At 34.2% G+C, this 19,421-nt stretch overlaps 1 protein-coding gene, 1 non-coding gene and 1 pseudogene across 2 annotated transcripts; 2 read left to right on the forward strand and 1 right to left on the reverse strand.

The window, feature by feature from the left end:
- Positions 1–405: 405 nt before the first annotated feature.
- On the forward strand, positions 406–511 carry LOC118487029. The gene has a single exon (XR_004880196.1). It is a non-coding gene; the product is annotated as a small nucleolar RNA R71 (small nucleolar RNA).
- A 4,275-nt stretch (positions 512–4,786) lies between these two features.
- Positions 4,787–5,988, forward strand: LOC110921874 (annotated as a pseudogene).
- Positions 5,989–7,754: 1,766 nt separating this feature from the next.
- On the reverse strand, positions 7,755–10,598 carry LOC110924800 (inactive protein kinase SELMODRAFT_444075). The gene is made up of 7 exons (XM_022168792.2): positions 10,135–10,598; positions 9,258–9,827; positions 9,010–9,161; positions 8,846–8,922; positions 8,602–8,749; positions 8,275–8,427; positions 7,755–8,078 (listed from the first exon to the last, which is right to left on the reverse strand). Exons 1-7 carry the CDS (start codon positions 10,490–10,492, stop codon positions 7,755–7,757), a joined length of 1,782 nt encoding a protein of 593 aa, XP_022024484.2. The 5' UTR covers positions 10,493–10,598.
- Between the last annotated feature and the right edge of the window lie 8,823 nt (positions 10,599–19,421).

A 19,421-nucleotide genomic window follows, 5' to 3' on the forward strand; every position in this document is an offset into this window, starting at 1 on the left:
TTTCTCAACCCGGGGTGGTAAGTGTTAGAATTCATATTATAATTTCTACCACCCCCTCCTTGACCTTGTACCGCATAAACTTCTTCATATTGCCCATCCACCACTCCTTGGCAATTTTCAGCCGCATGACCTATTTCATTACACAAAGCACAAACATCATAAATTTGATTAGTAGTTTGAACATTACCATCGTCAACTGCATGAACTTGCGATCTTGTGACAGCCAGTCGTGCTCTCCTTGATGCTTGAGCTTTCCTCTTTGAGGTAATGGCCATTTGTTCCAAGAACTCCCAATCCTCATCTTCATAATTTGTGCCAAAAGTCCCATTTGTGATGGACATTAGATCACGTGCATCCTCGGCACATAACCCTTCCTGAAAGGCGTTCATCAACTCCCAAAGCTCAATCCCATGGTGTGGACAATTTTTAATCATCATGTTTAAGCGCTCGAAGGCTTCATGGAACATTTCGCCTTGTTGTTGTTGGAAACTTCTCAACCCTTTTCTAGCATCATTGGTCTTTTGAGCGGTATAGAATTCATCTAAAAATGTTTGTTGCATCTCCGCCCATGTATAAATAGATGCCGAAGGCAAAGTGTAAAACCACTTCTTTGCCTTATCTTCCAAAGAGAATTGAAATAAGACCAACTTCACATCATCGGCCGAAAAACCTTGACTCCCAAGAGTGTTGCAAATCGAGTCATAAGCCTCTAAATGGAAGTAAGGCTCCTCCGTTGCCAACCCTTTATATTTTGGTAAACTTTGCAAAGAGTTGGTCCTTACTTCAAATGTTCTTCCTTGGTTATTATGAGGGATGACCACCGGTGAAGGATTGTGAGTGATAACCGGTCTAAAATGTGCTTCAATACCCCTCGCATTTTCCCTAAGATGCCTCCTTGGCACACCAAATCGACCCCTTGGACGAACTTGACCCATTGGTCTTTGTATAGGCCCTTGTGGTGCAATTAGTTGTTGAAATTGTTGTTGTGGCACCGGTGGGTGTTGAATTGGCCTTTGGAATTATGGTTGCACATTTTGTGGGCGAATTTGCTGCAAAGGAACCGGACGTTGCAATTGCGGCCCTTGTGGCCTTGGCCTAATATGTTGAGGTATGAGTTGTTGTTGTTGTACCCCACCAACATTTGGAATCACTTGTACTTGGCCTTGCATATAACCATACTCTCCTTGCTCTCCATCACCCCCATAAGCGTACCCGTCTTCATCAAAACCTTCAAACTCCTCATTACCTTCATCATACCCATCTCCTTCAATTCCCGACGATTGCCCAAATGGAAGAGTCGAGTATTGGAAACCCGACTGATTTGATGGTCGATACGGTGTAGCATGGACAATAGACGAAATTGGTGCTATGGTATGGCTCGAATATGACGGACCCGCACCCGGGAAAAAATGGGATAATGGTGGTATAGCAGTGGAAGGGTTAAATGTGATGGTTGGTTCTTCTTGTGTAGTAATGGGCTGTGTGGTGTTGGTTGATGTGACATTTTGAAGTATGGTGGGTTCGGTAGTATTTGGTGGAATGGTGGTATTTGGTGAAGGTTGAGTGGATGTTGGTATAAATGATGAAGTGGATTCACCCGTAGTGGGTGGTGGTGGTGGTGGATCCATGTATCGAAGTGGTGTAATTGGTGTAATTGGTGTTGTTGGTGAACTGCTGATTGTATTTTCCCTTAACAAAATTCGGTTTGCTCGCAAAGTTCGCTCGATTTCTGGATCAAACACTAGTGGTGAAAGCTTGTGAGAGTTTCTAGTACGCATGCACATGTAAATACCTGCACACTAAACACACCTCGCGTAAACCAGAAAAATAACAAACTCAAAGCAAGAACAAAAATAACACACGTTGCGCACTACTCCCCGGCAACGGCGCCATTTTGATCGATGTCGTTTGGTCGGTCAAAAAAAATATTTATAAAAAGTTCCTAAATACCTTAACTAGTTAGGGTAAGTAGGGTGTCGGTCCACGAGGAGTATGTGGTCAGAATTGGTTTTCTATCTAAATTAACTAAATAAAATGAGTAATTGATTGGTTTGGTTGTTTTGTTCTTTAGAAAATAAAATCTAAACTAATGTGATTTAGAAAACAATAGTGGTAAAGGTAACCTCCTCCAAACTTCAGGTTCTAGGTTTACAAAATCTCAGTTTAATTCAATAATTGACACCACATAGACATAGTGTGGAAAAGTTGATTAGTTTGATTGGTTACTGAAAACGGGTCTTTGTCATCAGATCTCTTATAAGTCAATTAACCCTATTCACTAGCGTGAATCAACCTACTCTATGTCACCCAATCCGCTACAAGGTTTTGTCATCAACCGAACAAATTGTAAAGTAAGGACTCAAAAACACAAGCAAATAGTTCAAACAAAATCAACACATCAAATTACTTATAAAGGTTTGTCAATCCAAAAGTAATTCCAAACATGAATAAAACTGGAAAGAAATAAAACCTAACTGAACCATCTGTCTGGAGGAGGCCACGTATGATTTAGCCACACATGGCTTGAAGCAACATCATAACAAAAGTAATATTGTTCATCAAGATCAAAGACAATTAACTTATGATTCCAATGTGTTCTTCACACCAAAAAGTCTCCAAGAACTCACCAAATTCGTTCACAAGTGAAGCATAACCGAATAGCAATGATAGGTCCCCATAAATTCCCTCAAATTGGCCATTAAATGAGGAGTTACACTTTTTGGATCAGTCGGAGCCGTAAGCTACGCCTCCCAGCCGTAGCTTACGGCTGTCATTGAAGTCTTACGCCCAGGAGCTCCTGTTTTACGGCAGGCAACGTTGAAAACTTGTTTTCAGCATAACTTTTTCATTTCAACTCCGTTTTCATCACCGTTTTCGCCTACGTTCTCGTAATTTCGTCCTCTATCATGCTATCCTCTTAATTCTTCAATTCCAAAAATTAATTTTTTATTGATGCTCCAAATTCTTTCTCTTTTATGCTCCATTTGCACCTGCACGTCCAAACAACTAATAGTTACCAAGTTCAAACAATAAACCGAATTAAGCATGGAATGTATATGTATTTAGACATTTTAAGGGTTGTTCTACGGACCACCCGTCAGACGACCTCGGTATCTTACCAACGCTATACTACGCTCACGATGGGTGCACTTGCCCAAGTGTGTGTTTAGTGTTAGTAGAATATCGTGTTTTATAAATCAAAAACTTGACTAATGCGTAAAATGGGCTCAAAATATCAATAAAATTACATCATACCGAACGCACACCAGAGGTTATGGGCTTGATGGATTCCATGAAACTAAGTTCATCATAAGAGAAACCTTCGGCAGCAGCAGAGGACTTAGAGCTGGTGGTAACAAATGGCTACTATTTCACCAGGACAGGCTTGGAGTAGTTGTCAAGCTCCTCAAGATCGAAGACTACAGGGACCTTAGCGGAGTCTACAGAAAAGGGAGTAGTTTCAATCTTAACATATTATGTGCTGATTAACCAAAGATATACAGGAATGTTCAAAACAGATATCCTTATCAGACACGATGGAATGACTAAAAAAATATACCCCTTGGAATCAGGATATCCAACAGTTATATTTTTGGGGACATTTGTTATGGGTGGAATTTTGAACCCATATCCTGATAATATATCTTGATTTTATGTTTCTTGTCTGCGATGAGGATATCGAACCAGGATATTGGCAACATCCTACAGAGTATCTTGGTCATTACTAACTATTTGCTTGTAGACGTTGGCTACAAGGGACTAACGTTCATGAGGACCAAGTCACCTTGAAGACTCGCTCAAATTGGTTAGTAAAAGGACGTTGAAGCCGAAAGAAGTGGTCTACAACAGTCACAAGGGAATATTCCAAGAATCCCAGATTTTTAGGATAGTTAGTTAATTCTTGTAACTATATAAATAGATGGCTAGATCATAGGAAACACACACAATTCGAGCTCTCTAACTCTCACACTCTTCTTTCTAGCAACAATAACATTTTAACACTCAATACTTGCAATCGTTGTAACACTTAGTAGCGATCTGAGCATTATCCTGCATTGTATCCTGGTTATTCAAAGCAATGAGAAGAACAAGGCAGCCGATGATTGTCAGCTCTTGAGGTTTTATGCCGGAGATCTAGGTTGATCAAGGGCTTTCCTCGTACATCCTGTGTCCACTTTTACTTTTTCAGCTCATTGTTTGATTATCGGTGTAGCTTGATATCCTCGAGCTATATCTTGAAACTGTTTTCTTAAACAATCAAACCAACATATTTTTTGCAAACATTACTAGCACACTACCTCACAAACTAATTTGATCACTTAATTGCTTTGGTATTTTTTAACCAAAACAGTCTTACTTCTAAAATTTTGTTCTTCATACAGGTGTGTCATATTGACAACAATTATGCTATTTTCTAATGGGCAGCGTATAACACACAACCATGCTACACATTAGTTAACGTGTGTCTTTCTTTATATATAATATAACTGTCACGTAGACCTGGTTTGAATATTTGGGCCCAAAAACAAACTTTGCATGGTTGAAAGGCAATATGTAGTGTATATTTCATTTCCCTTTCTAAACGATGATGACTAGGTGGTAAGATGAGTGGGTTGGGTATTGGGTCGAACCGTGTAAAGCGCATTTGAATCGGTAACCACCTGAGTAATTCAAGAGTAAACAAAGAGGGTTTACTGGTCTGCTGAATTGTTAATGTTTCCACGAGCCTCGAGTCCTCTCTCAGTTTTGGTGTAAAATCTTTATACATTGCATTAAGGTTATCATCATGGGTGTTGTTTGTTGCTGCTTGCATTATGATTGTGAAGATTATGTTAATCCCAAGAGTAATCTATACAGAAACTGCATTTGCCTTTGATGCTTTCTTTTCTTATATTTGGTATGTAATAAGTTTTTTTTGTCCAAAGTTCTCTTATTTTTTATGAGATAAGTAGGACTTATTGTATGATTCTGTTTGAATAACAGTACGCATCATTATTTCAAAGAGGGGAAGAACATGTGAGGCTTCAGAGTCCTTCGTCTCTTCAAGGGACATCGTCTTTTAATTCATCAGCATCGCTTGATAACTCATTATCCGGTGTTTATTGGGCCCCGCCGAGACGTATGCCATACGATGTTGACCCGAGATATATATGTCTTCAAAGAAATGGACTGGTCTCGAGATGGGAGAAAGGGTCAAGTCGGTCACAGGAAGAAGGTGACCTGTTAAGAGGAAGTGACAGTGATATGGAAACAGATCCTTTGTGTGCTGGAAACAAATGGAATAACTCAACTTGTGAAGATGAAACAAAAGGGTCATACACAAAGTCTTCTGTTAAGCTTTCGACTCCAAAAGAGGCAACAGGATTTGCAATATTCTTTCTCATTGGAAGATGAAGATGTTTGTTCAACATGTCTTGAAGGTGAAATCAAAAATGTAGCTATTTGTTGAGATGTATTGCCTTTTCATACTTAGGATATTGTCATATTGATAATCATTGTTTTCGGTATTGAAGAATATACTACCGAAAACCCTAAGATAATTATAAAGTGTTCACACCATTTTCACCTTGGTTGCATATACGAGTGGATGGAAAGAAGTGAAAACTGCCCTGTTTGTGGCAAGGTAAATTCTTATTATGTTTGTTTATGTTCTTGTAAAGTAAATCGAACCCAAGATGACGTCTAATTGGGGACCCACACGTAAAGAAATGAATATGATTATATGTATGTGAAAGTTTTGGATGTTTTGACTTTTCTATAGGTGATGGCATTTGATGAGACTGGTGAGGCTTAACTTGAAGTGTTCCTGCTGGAATGAGACCCGTAAAGAGATGAACACGATTAAGAAATCAAGAAAACAGTTTGTAAGTTCATTGCGAATACCTACATGTTATCAAGTGTTCTTTCATGTAAAAAGATTGGAAAATTGCTCGATATTAGTTAGTCACAGGCTGTTTTTTCTTATGATGAATATTGTTTTTCTCCTCATTATATATATATATATAGGATTAGGATCACGTGAGAAGCATTAGTCTAATTGAGAAAGTTGAGAAGTATTCTGGATCACACATTTTCCCTAACCTTTTCGTAATATACACATATGTATAGTTTAAAATTGACTATATACATATATGTATATTGTCAAATCTTGAATTATACACATATGTATATAGTCAATTTTAAACTATGCATATGTGTATATTACGAAAAGCTTAGAAAAATGTGTGGTGCAGAATGTTTCTCAAGTTTCTCAAATAGGGTGGACTTCTTATATATATATATATATATATATATATATATATATATATATATATATATATATATATATATATATATATATATATATATATATATATATATATATATATATATATATATATATCATGTTCTCTTTGAAGTTGTTCCAAGCTACTTTCATTTAGTGAAGAAACCTCTTGGATAATACATGCCTGTCACAAGTAAAACGCTCATATGTTCATGTGGTTGAGCTGTGTTATAATGCTTTTTTTTGAATTTCAAATGTCAAATGTCAAATTATATCTTTCAATATTTATTTAAACAGTATGCGATGAGCAATATACGGGTATGATTTAAGCATAGCAGAAACAAAATAGAAATTATTCAAAGTAGAGAAGATATAAAATACCGATGCATAAGAACAAATCAGATAGTATTCAAAGTTCAAATTTAGTTGATTTAAACCCCTTACCGTCAACTTTATGCATTAACAAAAAATAATAATCGTATAAGTAACTTTCTTTAGCCCGGGAAGCAATTTCTGGTGATAACCTAATATAAACACATATATTTACTTTTAACTTGACCCAATCATTTTTAATACTTGAAGTTTGAACCACTTTAAAAGGACCAAATTTTAAGCCCAAACTAATGGCCCACTCATTTTTAAATGCTTGAAGTTAATTCATTTTGAAAGGCCCAAATTCCAAATTCAATTAAAAATACGATTTTTTTAAGTAAGCAAGTTGAATTATTTTATGATTTTTCTATATATGATGATTATAGGGCTAGGAGCTACCCTATAACCCTCGTGATATATATGTTGGGTCCCACACACACAAAGTTCACAAACAGAAGAAGACTGTATTGCTATGACTAGTTCTATTAATTGAGAACAGAAAGGCACACATACTAACAGATATAGAAACTTCAAATAGGAAAATAAGTACTTGTACCTAGGGACAAAGTATAGTAGTGGCCTGGGGTGTCCTGACCTGTTTTTTTGCTCGTAGTGTTAATTTTATCGAAAACTTCTAAAAAATATAGTATAAAATATTGAATTTTTAAAAGTCCAGCCGTCACTGATTTAGATTTTAATAGTCCGGCCCCACTGATCTTTCGTTCAAACTCCACCAGTGCTAGTTGCTCCCAAATAAAAGGCAACTAACCTACTACTTCCTAAAGACTCTCGAACAACCTAGGGGGTGTCCAAAGAAGCCTTTAAACATGCAGACTAATTTAAACGTACATGTGCATGTGCCCAAATTAATCACACATGACAATCAATTTCTTGACCCCTAAAATGCAAACCGAATTTCATGACCCAACTTTGACCCGACCCATTAAGATTAACCAATAATATTGGCATATTGTCATGATGGATATTTCTTGTTTGGTATGTAGATTAGTAGATCCATAGATATCACTATTTATACACAAACAAATAATGAATGATTTTATTATGGATACAAATAAGAATGAATGATGATCAAATGACATTTTACAAATTAAATTTTCTACTTCATGTTGAGGCTCTGGATATGTTTTTGGAGTGACCCTTGTAAGTACACTTTATATTCATCGCTTATCATACTCTCGTGTCTTGGTGTTTTCGTTTTAAGAATGGCATCTTGGTGATCTTCCAATTTGAGTGATAGTGAACTTAGTTTTGTAACAACCCGTATTGGTTTTTGACGCTGATTTTTTTCTTGCTTCTTTAACGATGCATCCGTGATTGAATTATAGCTTTCTAAACTTGGTTTTACAAAGATGGTGGGAGATTGTTCTTGATGATGATTAAGTATTTCAATTTGAAAATTCCCTTCCAATATTCTCAAGACCTGCAAACACCATATTTTTGTTAAACTCAAGTATCAATAAGAAATAGCATATTACATATTTTTTTAATTTCAAGATGTAGTACTTAGCTTTTGATTCTGGTTACTTAACTTACTTTAGATTGTGTAATCAATTCCAAAACTATTATCTGAAAACATATGTATATAAATCTATATATGTTATGAATGAAGGATTCACCTTAGACATCCTTGGCCTTTGTTCAGGGTTAGGTGATATACATAAACTGGCTGCATACATCATGTACTCCACTTCTTTCATATCATACTTGTTTGCTAACCTAGGATCAATCATTTCTACACATGCCTGTCCCTCCAAAAGTACACGTCGACCCTGAAAAGTGAAAGAATGCAACTCAGTTAATCGGCATAATTTTGTAAACATATGTGTTTTCTGCTTTTGTGGAAGTAGGTCGTTTAAGAATGTGACCGGTACTTATAGGTGTTTTTTGGAATTTTCTTTGGAGGCATAAATATTGTGAATACACTCATTAATGAAGATTCTTACCCATTCGGAAAAGTATTGCTTCCTAGAGGTTCTTGAGAATTCAATAGCCTTGATGCCAGTTAAAATCTCCAAAAGGACGACCCCAAATGCATATACATCGGCTTTCTCGGTTATTAAACCAGTTTGTGTATACTCAGGAGCCAAGTAACTGTAAAAGATTAAAACAATGTTTCTTTAAATCATCTAATGAATTAACATATTATTGTAACATTAACATATTGTGAACTCGTAGATAAATCAATACCCGAATGCGCCAACAACTCGCGTTTCTTCCTCTAGTTGTCCATCTTGTTGACATCTAGCCAAACCGAAGTCTCCTACCTATGTTTAAAATGTACCAATTTCCAAAGAAGGTTAGAACCAAATATCAACAAGAGAAAGAGAGAGAAGAGATTTATAATCACTGACCATTGGTTCAAAATCATGTGTTAAAAGTATATTGTTAGGCCGAAAATCTCTATGTATTATGCAACCAACACGACAATCTTCATGAAGATATCTTAAAGCTCTTGCTGCACCACATGCAACCTTCATTCTATTCTCCCAAGTCATCACCTCATCTCCCTTTGTTGCTGTACACATCAAATAGTTTTATTACTATATATGAATTTTCATGAGGGTATGCAATACATTGGCAAAATTGTTCAAGGATGTACTCAAGTTACCATATAAGTGTTTGTCTAAAGACCCATAACAAGCAAACTCATATACAAGTAGCCACTCCTTCTCAATGCAGTAACCAATCAACATGACTAGATTCTTGTGTTGTGCACATTTCAACACTTCAACTTCAGAACAAAACTCAGCTGCACCTTGTGCACTAACCATCTTACGTTTTTTGACCGCAACAACTTGTCCATCGTTCAAAACGCCTCTATATACTTTACCATATCCACCTTCCGCCAAGAAGTTGCTTGTTGAAAATCCAGCGGTTGCTTTCTCAATCTCTTCATGGCTGAACTTTCGTGGTGATCTACCGAAAACTGGAACACTATGCTTGCAGATGGAACAAAGAGGGGGCGGTGTAGGTGGCTCTTTTAGTGATAGAGACATTTCCCTTCTTATGCTTGATGTCCTGTCTATAAGTGAAGTATTTGTGTGACTAAAAGATGCCCTTCTTGTAGTTTGTTGTCTATACTCTTTTTGATTCCTCTCTCTTTGGTCTAGTCTTGAGGCATATGGTATTGTTTCGGTTTCTCTCTTCATATCTAAATTTCTTGCCATATCTGTTCTAGATACAATAAAAGGATTATGATTAGTTATCTCATTCACCAGAATATATCTAACATAGATTTGTTTTAACAAAAAATGATAAGTGTTTCTAGGAGGTTTGACATGGCAAACAAACTACTAGAAAACTTTGACATGGCAAAACTCAAAAATAACTAGACTGCACCTTTGACTGAAGTACTCCCAATAAACCAAAACAAGTGCAAAAACCTCCTAAACGCTTTTGATTTTTCTAGACCACTTAGAAATAAAAAAAGTTCATCTAACATAATGAGGCATCAATCAAACAGTTAGTTATCTCACCATCTTTAACTCTTAAATGATTGCCATTTTGGTCTGTTCTTTCTTTTGTAGACTGAGATATCGATTTGCGAGCTGGTGCCTTGATCTCAAAGTCAGGAATCTGAGTCAACTGTTGTGATTTCGAATACTGCCTTGGGCAAGGAGGTCTGCACTTTACAACCGGAGGGGGAGTCTTTTGGCGGCCATGCTCAGTTGTTGTGGATGCTGAACTCGAATAAGATGATGAAGTGTTTTGTGTGTTAGATGAGCTTGAAGTGAGATCTGATGCAGCTAGACTCGTTTCACGAACTTGATTGTAGGCTGGAAAAACACCTAACATGTCAGCCATAGTGGGGACTTGCTCTTGATCAACCTTCATGTTAAGCGGAAAGTTCACTGATCTAAGGATCTTGTGAAGCGGTCCATCTACTAGGACCACATTGCAATTCAAGTATTGGTCTAAGCAACAATCTGCTTCGCTTTTCAAGCGTCTGTCACATTCAAATAGAAAATATTTTAAATCGATGAATTTGTAGTTGTTTTTAATAATCTAGATATATAAGCATACATACTGATCAAGAACCACCCATTTTGCATGTAACTCGGTTGCTATCATTGCGACTGACCCCACTGGTACGTATGCTACAACTTTTACTTCAGTACGAACCTGGTTTCATTACGTCCAATTAGCATTAGGTTCAGATACTCATGGAGGAAGTTGAACATATCTATCACAAGCATATGGGAAAATGTGTGGACTTCAAAAACATAAATTTTAATCCTAGATATGTTACATAACTTGTGATGAGTTATAACTAGACCAAAACCCAACATGTATGGCCCAACCCTTGTTGGCCCAATTTTAGTTAGCCCAAGCCAAGACTGGTCAATATATACAAAGGAGATTCACACCAACAACAAAGCTGGTTGTTCCCCTCTCTCAAGTATGTCTCTTTACATATACTATTGCATACGTATATGATTTTACAATGTGGCCCGACTGACATGAACATGGAAATTTTACGGGGCTTCAAGCCAATGGAGCCTCTAACGGATTCCTATAACTGCAGTTTGCATTGTGACCCAAGAATAGGAAACCCGGCTTTATATCAAAACCAGTAATGATTGAACCTGGAGCTGCTTGCTCCTAGCATTGTTACCGGCACCTGGGCTGAGTCCACCCGTGCGGTTTTGGTAGCAACAGCCTATGACCATCCCCAGAAAAGATCTTGATGGGCTTCGGGCTTGGACTTTGCTGCTTTGGCCCAACCATCAAGCCCAAATTAAGTTCACACTTCATGGCTCCAATTCAATTTCACCTCACCCCTTACAAGTCTTGAGATCTTTTTGCTTTTATTTTATTAAATTGTTTTTTAACATAATTAATCAAACTCTGTCTTAGGTTGGAAATTTCAATCTTTTAAGCAGAACTTTATATTCTTAATATTTGGCCAGACCCATAAAAGAAACATTAGTCTTTTGTAAAGAACTTGTAGTATGACTAGAGTATTGTTTATTTAATATACCATGTTCAGAAAACTAATTAAGCTTCTGTCATTTGCTAAAAGATATCTAGCATGCTTAAATTTTACATCAATATATATATATATATATATATATATATATATATATATATATATATATATATATATATATATATATATATCACTCTAAATGTATAGCATTTGCCTATGTGTGACAAATAAGCTAGCCCCAAGGAGAATGCATACCTTGACAACTTTGTGAAGGGAGAAGAGATGGTGTATCATTTGTGAACACACATTATAAACTCTTTGTGGTACATCGCGTCCGTTATCCACAAATCCAACATTATCAGACATATCGTTTTTAGTACTCCGTTTCTTCAACATGCCTATTTATAACGCGCAAAGAGTTACAAAACAAAGAATACACACACTTGCCAGAAGTTAATCATCAATTTACTAGACAATTTACATACATTATTAGGCAACTTCTCTATAAAAATGTAAAAGATGTTTACATTGAGCAAAAGATATACAAGTTCATACGAGCTTTCATACTTATAACTAAAGAACAAAAAACGTTAGCCCTACCATAATTTAAAAAAAAATACATAATAGTTTGTGATAATCAGGATTGTTCAAGTAACTTGTGGCACAAAGCTCACTTCGAAAAGGCTCAACAAAAGATTGCTCCGGTTTGTAAATGAGCCAAGATCGAGCCAACGTTGGCACTCGCTCGTTGGCTTGATTGTTTGGCTCGCTTATACTAATTCCAATTTTAACATTTCATAGCTAAGCAAGTTGTGGTGAATTAGTCTTACGAGAAAAGAATCCCTTCGAGTTATGACGCGGTTGAGTATTCTTGGCCGGAAGCTGATTGTGTTCATGAGAAGGTATAATGGCAAGCAAGATAAGTGAATCCATAGGCTTGATCACGTTTTGAACCACCCATTCGAGTGCGTAATCAGTGATCTCTCTACCCACCTCGACGCAAACTAGTATTACCTGACCGCCCATTTTACAAACTTGTGAAAGCTCACTGATTAAGTTACAATATCATCTGATGAAGCAGAAGGTGTCGGATAACGTACATGGAGTTTATATATAGAATTCTAGCTCAGTTTGATAAATTATTTATCATTCTTGTCTTTATCATGTTCATTCTTTATCAGTAGATATAGACATCTGAAGGATACAAATGGCACAACTAGAAGCAAGCAGGCAGTATGAACGAGTGAAAGTTATGGCTTTGTGTTTGTTTTCTAGCTTTTGGACTATTTGATACTTCTGTTTTCCGGTTATCGTATCCTTAAAGAACTGAAAGTCCACAACAAAATATTGTTCAATCTTCTTTCTTTGACCTATTCTAATTACCCTGCAGTCCTGCACCATTAAGTTCCGAAACTATTATTTTTAGAAGTCAAAATTGGGATGGTGTCAACACTAAAAAATATGTAATTTTCGGTAGGATTGATTAGCAAATATGTTATTTTTTTCTGCATTTGTTAATAGATTTTACAAATATATGACGTGAGATAATAATAATAATAATAATAATAATAATAATAATAATAATAATAATAATAATAATAATAATAATAATAACAACAACAACAACAACTAGTTTCCAATATTTAAATCTCATCTAATCTAAATTCTAATAAAAGATTCCAATTAATGGTATATGACATTCTGCATTTTAACCTTAAAATTTTCACTTTATATATATATATATATATATATATATATATATATATATATATATATATATATATATATATATATATATATATATATATATATATATATATATATATATATATATATAATGTAAGTATCTATAGAAAACCCACTTTAATTTAGAAAACCCGGGAAACTCAAAGCTCCCGATGTTTTTTTTTTCTTGAAAAAATTTAGACATGTTATATACATGTTTTTAAGGGTTTTGGGCAAAAAAAAATCAAAAAAGCGCCGAGTAGATATTTTTTAAAAAAATAAACAAGTTTTGGTGTAACACATGTTACAAATATGTCAGATGAATGTAACATGTGTTACACCAAAACTTGTTTATTTTCTTTTAAATATCTACTCGGCGCTTTTTTGATTTTTTTTTTTTTGCCCAAAACCCTTAAAAACATGTATATAACATGTGTAAATTTTTTCAAGAAAAAAAAATCGGGAGCTTTGAGTTTCCCGGGTTTTCTAAATTAAAGTGGGTTTTCTATACATCCTTCCCATATATATATATATATATATATATATATATATATATATATATATATATATATATATATATATATATATATAGGGTAGGGCTAGATAGAAAACCCTATATATATAAAAAACCCGAGAAAACCCAAGCTCCCGACATTTTTTTTTTTTGAAAAAAATAACACATGTAATATACATGTTTTTAAGACTTTTGGGCCAAAAAAATCAAAAAAGCGCCGAAGGGATATTTTAAAAAAAAAAAAAAAAAAGTTTCAGCAATTTTCAGCAAAATTATGTCTTTTTTGCTTAACACGTGTTAGGAGCTGAAATTTGTTTATTTTTTTTAAAAAAAACCCTTCGGCGCTTTTTTGTTTTTTTTTGGCCCAAAACACTCTAAAACATGTATATTACATGTGTAATTTTTTTCAAAAAAAAAAATGTCGGGAGGTTGGGTAAAAATGGCTTCCCATTTGGGTTTCCAGAGTTTTCTAAGAATTTTAGGGTTTTTTATCTAGCATTACCCTATATATATATATATATATAGGAGAAGGTTCATTTGAGAAAAAAATTTTATTGAGAATAAAAAGAATAAAATGGTACAATTGTAAAACATTAAATAGTTTTTTTCTCATCTCATTTATTATTGTGTTTGACTAATTAATTAGTCATTAAGACTATAATCCTTCACACTAAATATTTTTCCCTACACACATCAAAATTATCCTACACATATTGAAATTTATCCTACACAACTCGTAATTTATCCTACACGCCTCGTATTTATCCTACACTATAAATGAATTTTTATTTTTATTTTTTGTGAAAAATATATATCTTAAAAATAAGTTACAAATTTAATAAAGTTAGTTATTAAAAATGAAACTACCAATTAATGATGTATGTAAGTTTACTAATATACCCTTATAGTTACATTAAGTACAAATATTAAAAGAAGTCTAATAAAACATTCCTATTGGTTGAAATTTCTTCTTTTTTCTTCTTACAAAGAATTTCTTCTCATTTGAACCCTCCACTATATATATATATATATATAGGTATATAAGGGACCACTAAAATGAAAACCACCTCCAGTTGTAAGAACCATGAGAACTACACCGTATGGGGCGAGTTGGACCAATTTTTTTTCATAAACGTAGATGCGTGTATTATAAACACATTTGTAAAAAAAAAATTCAAAAAAAAAAATGTCGTGTGTGTAGTTTTGAGCATCACGAGTTTGTGTTTACGGGTACCGTAACGTAAACACAAACTTGTGGTGCTCAAAACTACACACACGACTTTTTTTTTTTTTTGAATTTTTTTTTACAAATGTGTTTATAATACACGTATCTACGTTTATGAAAAAAAATTGTTAGGATCCAAGGCTCTCATGATTGTGTTTGTTTGTATGAACTTGACATATGAATAAATGTAAAACAATGTAAAGTGCAGCGGAAATGGATACAAACTTTGTAAACACAATCAAAGGAAGAAAATAGTTTGATAAACACATGCTTTTCATTGAGTCGAAGGATTAAACAATACAAAGCAAATGATTACAGCATGTTTACATACTAAACTCCCCCTCAGCCATACTCCAGAGTTGGTTGCACAAGCTCTGATACCAATTGTTGGATCTGAGTTTGATTTTGATTGTATTTTGTGTTTGAAATTAAGATGAAAGTGGATGAGTGTGCAGCGGAATTAAGATGAAAACAAACTTTGCATACAATCAAACGAGAGTAATACTTTGATCAAACATCTTTACACAATGAACCGAAAGATTGAATTTATTTCAACAACGATTACAATGATTGATGAATGAATGCAAACTCCCCCTCAGCCAGAGCTCAGTTGTTTGTTCGTGCAAAGAAGACGAATGATGCAAAAGAGCTAATAGAATAGTACAAAGTACTGAACTATTTATAGGCACTTGCAAACTACTGAGCATCTTAGCTGACATCACCATGAAAGTGACATCTAACCTCCTAACAAACTCTAACCTCTGATCTATACAGACACTGCTTGTGTTAACTACTGCTAATACATTCTATTACAAAACAGACTTTAGAACAGCTGCTGCAACCTTCTATTGCTGTGAACCCAGCAGCACTTGTCCGGATTAGCAGTGCTTGACTCAAAGCAGTAGATTGAATCAGCAGGACTTTAGTCTTCCATCAGATCTTTTACTTGAGCAGCAGTTGTAGGTCAGCACTTTGCAAGATCAGCAGATAGGAGGTCATCAGTTGTTGTAATCACTTTCAAGGGGAGAGACTTGTATGTAAACATCGGCTTATTCTGGATCCACTGCTCTGATCCAGTTTTGGCTTTAATTATCTGTTCCTCTGATAGGGTTTAATCCCAACAACTTTTGTTTTTAGATCAATCTTAGTCTTAATTCGAAGTACTCTGTTGTGTTTTCATTACATATCTCAGTTAATTTACACTTGAAATCATTGATTTTAATTGTGGTGATGTTCTTCTTCTCCCCATTTGTTGTTTCAAATTGTTTTCAAATATGAATTGGATAATTAGTAGAGATTTTGCAACATTCTTTTCAGTTGACTATGCGTATGGTTTCAATTTTTTGTCTAGTTGTTTATTGGAATTGGGGTTTTTTTATTAACTTCATATCTCTCTTCCTTATGTATCGTTTTTTACTTCAATGTTGTATTTCATAGATGTTGGCTCTCTAACTTCATATTAAGTGGTGATGTGTATAAGGTGTACCTATTATGTGTTTTTCTGCATAAAGTTAAGCTTTTAGAGAGCACTATAGGTTTATGACTTGGAAATGAATTGGTAAACTGCAATTTATAATGAAGTTTAATCTTTGTAAACTTTTGTTGTTGGATTAAGACTTAGTTTAGTAAAAGTAATTAAGAGTAAGATGACTAAAGATTGGATTTTCTATGACTGTAACTAAAACAAAGCATAAAAATGAAGTTTTAAGTTCATTATGTTTACAAGTATTTTTAGCTCGATTTATCTATACCATATGATTATAAGTAATTGTTTACTTTGAATAATTAAATACAATATTAGTGTTTATTTATCTTTATTTCATCTTTTTAAAAATTTTGCATTCATACATTGTGAATCTGTTCATGTAACTGATCTACTAGATATACTGGTGTTTATAGATTCATCCAATATGTTGTGATTATTTTATTCATTTGTTTTACACATGTGTAACGTTCGATTAATGTTCAGGATTGGTTGGTGCAGGCACTAGCTATGGACGTATAGAGTGAGTAGGCGACATGTGTTTATGACGTTGTGGCGAGCGACTAAAAGGGTAGAAAACTAGGACCAAATTTGAGATACCATTGGTGTTCTCGTTGTCTACATCTACGATAAAGAAATGAGATAAGAGAAATCCAACGGTTGTAGTATTAACACGAGCAATAAGGGTTATGTGGTGACTTCAGTAGGGGAACTATTTTGTATTACTCTTCCGATGGCGATAAGATTGAAGGTGAAGCCTATCAATACAACTAATCAAGCAACTGAACGTAACTATGTAGAAGTTGATTTGAATCTTGGTGGTCTTTTGAAAAATAGGAGAAAAATCTATCTGTACACGTTATTAATTCAATGTAATTACTACTTACGCTTTATGTTTGTTATGTTGGTGGATTTTACATCTTTTTATATTTTTTATCATGTCATTGTTCCAATATTATTATATGTATAGTTTTTTTTTTTTTTTTTGATTTTGTGTCATGTTATATTTACTTATGCGCAGTTGATTTACACATGTGTAAATTATTCACTATCATATATCTATGTATGTTTTACATATGTGCAGTTGAGTTACACATGTGTAAAGTGTTCCCCATCACATATTTGTGTCTGTTTTACATATTTGCAGCTAAATTACACATGTGTAAAGTGTACATTGTCACATATTTGCAGCTAAATTACACATGTGTAAAGTGTACATTGTCACATATTTGTATCTGTTTTATATTGCGAAGTTGATTTACACATGTGTAAACTGTTCATTACCACATACCGATGTATGTTTTATACATATGTTAGCTGTCGTATTACACATGTTTAGTAATCAGCTATTACACATATGTACTATTACACACATGTAATAGTACATACATGTAATATTAGTAGTCAAAGTATTACATACATGTAATATTACAAAAATATAATACACAAAGTATTACACGCATTTAGTATAGCATATATGTGAGAGGTCACAGGAACATGTGTTTGAAAGAAAAAGGATGGTTGTGCAACTGAATTACACATGTGTAAACTATTGTCCATCACATATGTGTTTGTATTACATTTGTGCATTTGAATTACACATGTGTAAACTGTTAAGCGTCACATACGTGTGTATGTTTTACATATGTGCAACAGAATTACACATGTGTAAATTGTCCATTATCACATATGTAAACTGATTTTTACACATTTTCAGCTTTATTACACATGTGTAAACTGCTCTTTGTCACTTATTTGGTTCTATTTTACACATTTTCAGCTCAATTACACATGTGTAAACTGTTCTGTGGTCACTTAATTGTTTATGTTTTAAACATTTTTAGATCAATTACACATGTGTAAACAGTTCCGTGGTCACTTAATTACCTTATGTTTCAGTCATTTTCAACTCATTTACACATGTGTAAACTCTTCCCTATCAATTAGTTGTTTCTATTTCACACATTTGTAGCTCATTTACACATGTGTAAACTGTGAATTAAACAAGATAGTATATTATGTAAAAGGGGATGGCAGCCCGGTAAATTTTGATGATAACAACATATATTTACAACTTACAGGCATTAGGCTTCCTGAGATATACCCCAAGGAAGACACCAACCCCAAACCATTAGCTATGGTCTAACAATTAGAACCTAACAAGAAATAAAAAAAAAACAACCTATTCTATACTTAAAGCCACACTCGGCCCAAGTCCAACATAAAAATAAATCTATACAATCAAGTTTCAAACAACCTAAACCTTCCAAAAAAAAAACAAAATCAATCAAACAGGACCAAGACATTAAAACAACATCCAAAGTATAACATCCAAGAGTCCATCTTGAGCTTCCAAAAAACCTTGAACTCAAAAAAGCAGCAACATCATCCTCATTTCTCAGCCTGACCAAACTCCAAACAACTATACACCAAAGAATATCACCAGCAAACACCAAAACCAACCTGATTTTCACATCCCCAAACAAATATTTAAGTCATTTGTTTTACATGTCATTATAAACAAATAAAAATTCTGATTTACACATGTGTAAGTTTTCGTTTTTTTCATCTGTAAATTCTTAGTTAAACATGTGTAAATTTGTTTTACAAATTTTCTATTTTACACATGTGTAAGTTTCTATTTTACACATGTAAGTGTTTGTGTTTTACACGTGTAAATTCTCAGTTAATGTAATTAAAAAACATTTTTAATATGTGTAAGTAGCAGTTTATGTAACTGCTTTCGGACACATGCGAAAACAACGTACTTACACATGTACAAACATCTTATTTACACATGTGTAAATTGCTTAGTTACACGAATTCAATACTAACTAAGATGATATACACATGTTTATATAGCTTACTTACACATGTGTAAACAAC

This window comes from Helianthus annuus, chromosome 14, assembly GCF_002127325.2.
Source record: "Helianthus annuus cultivar XRQ/B chromosome 14, HanXRQr2.0-SUNRISE, whole genome shotgun sequence".
NCBI classification, from domain to species: Eukaryota; Viridiplantae; Streptophyta; class Magnoliopsida; order Asterales; family Asteraceae; genus Helianthus; species Helianthus annuus.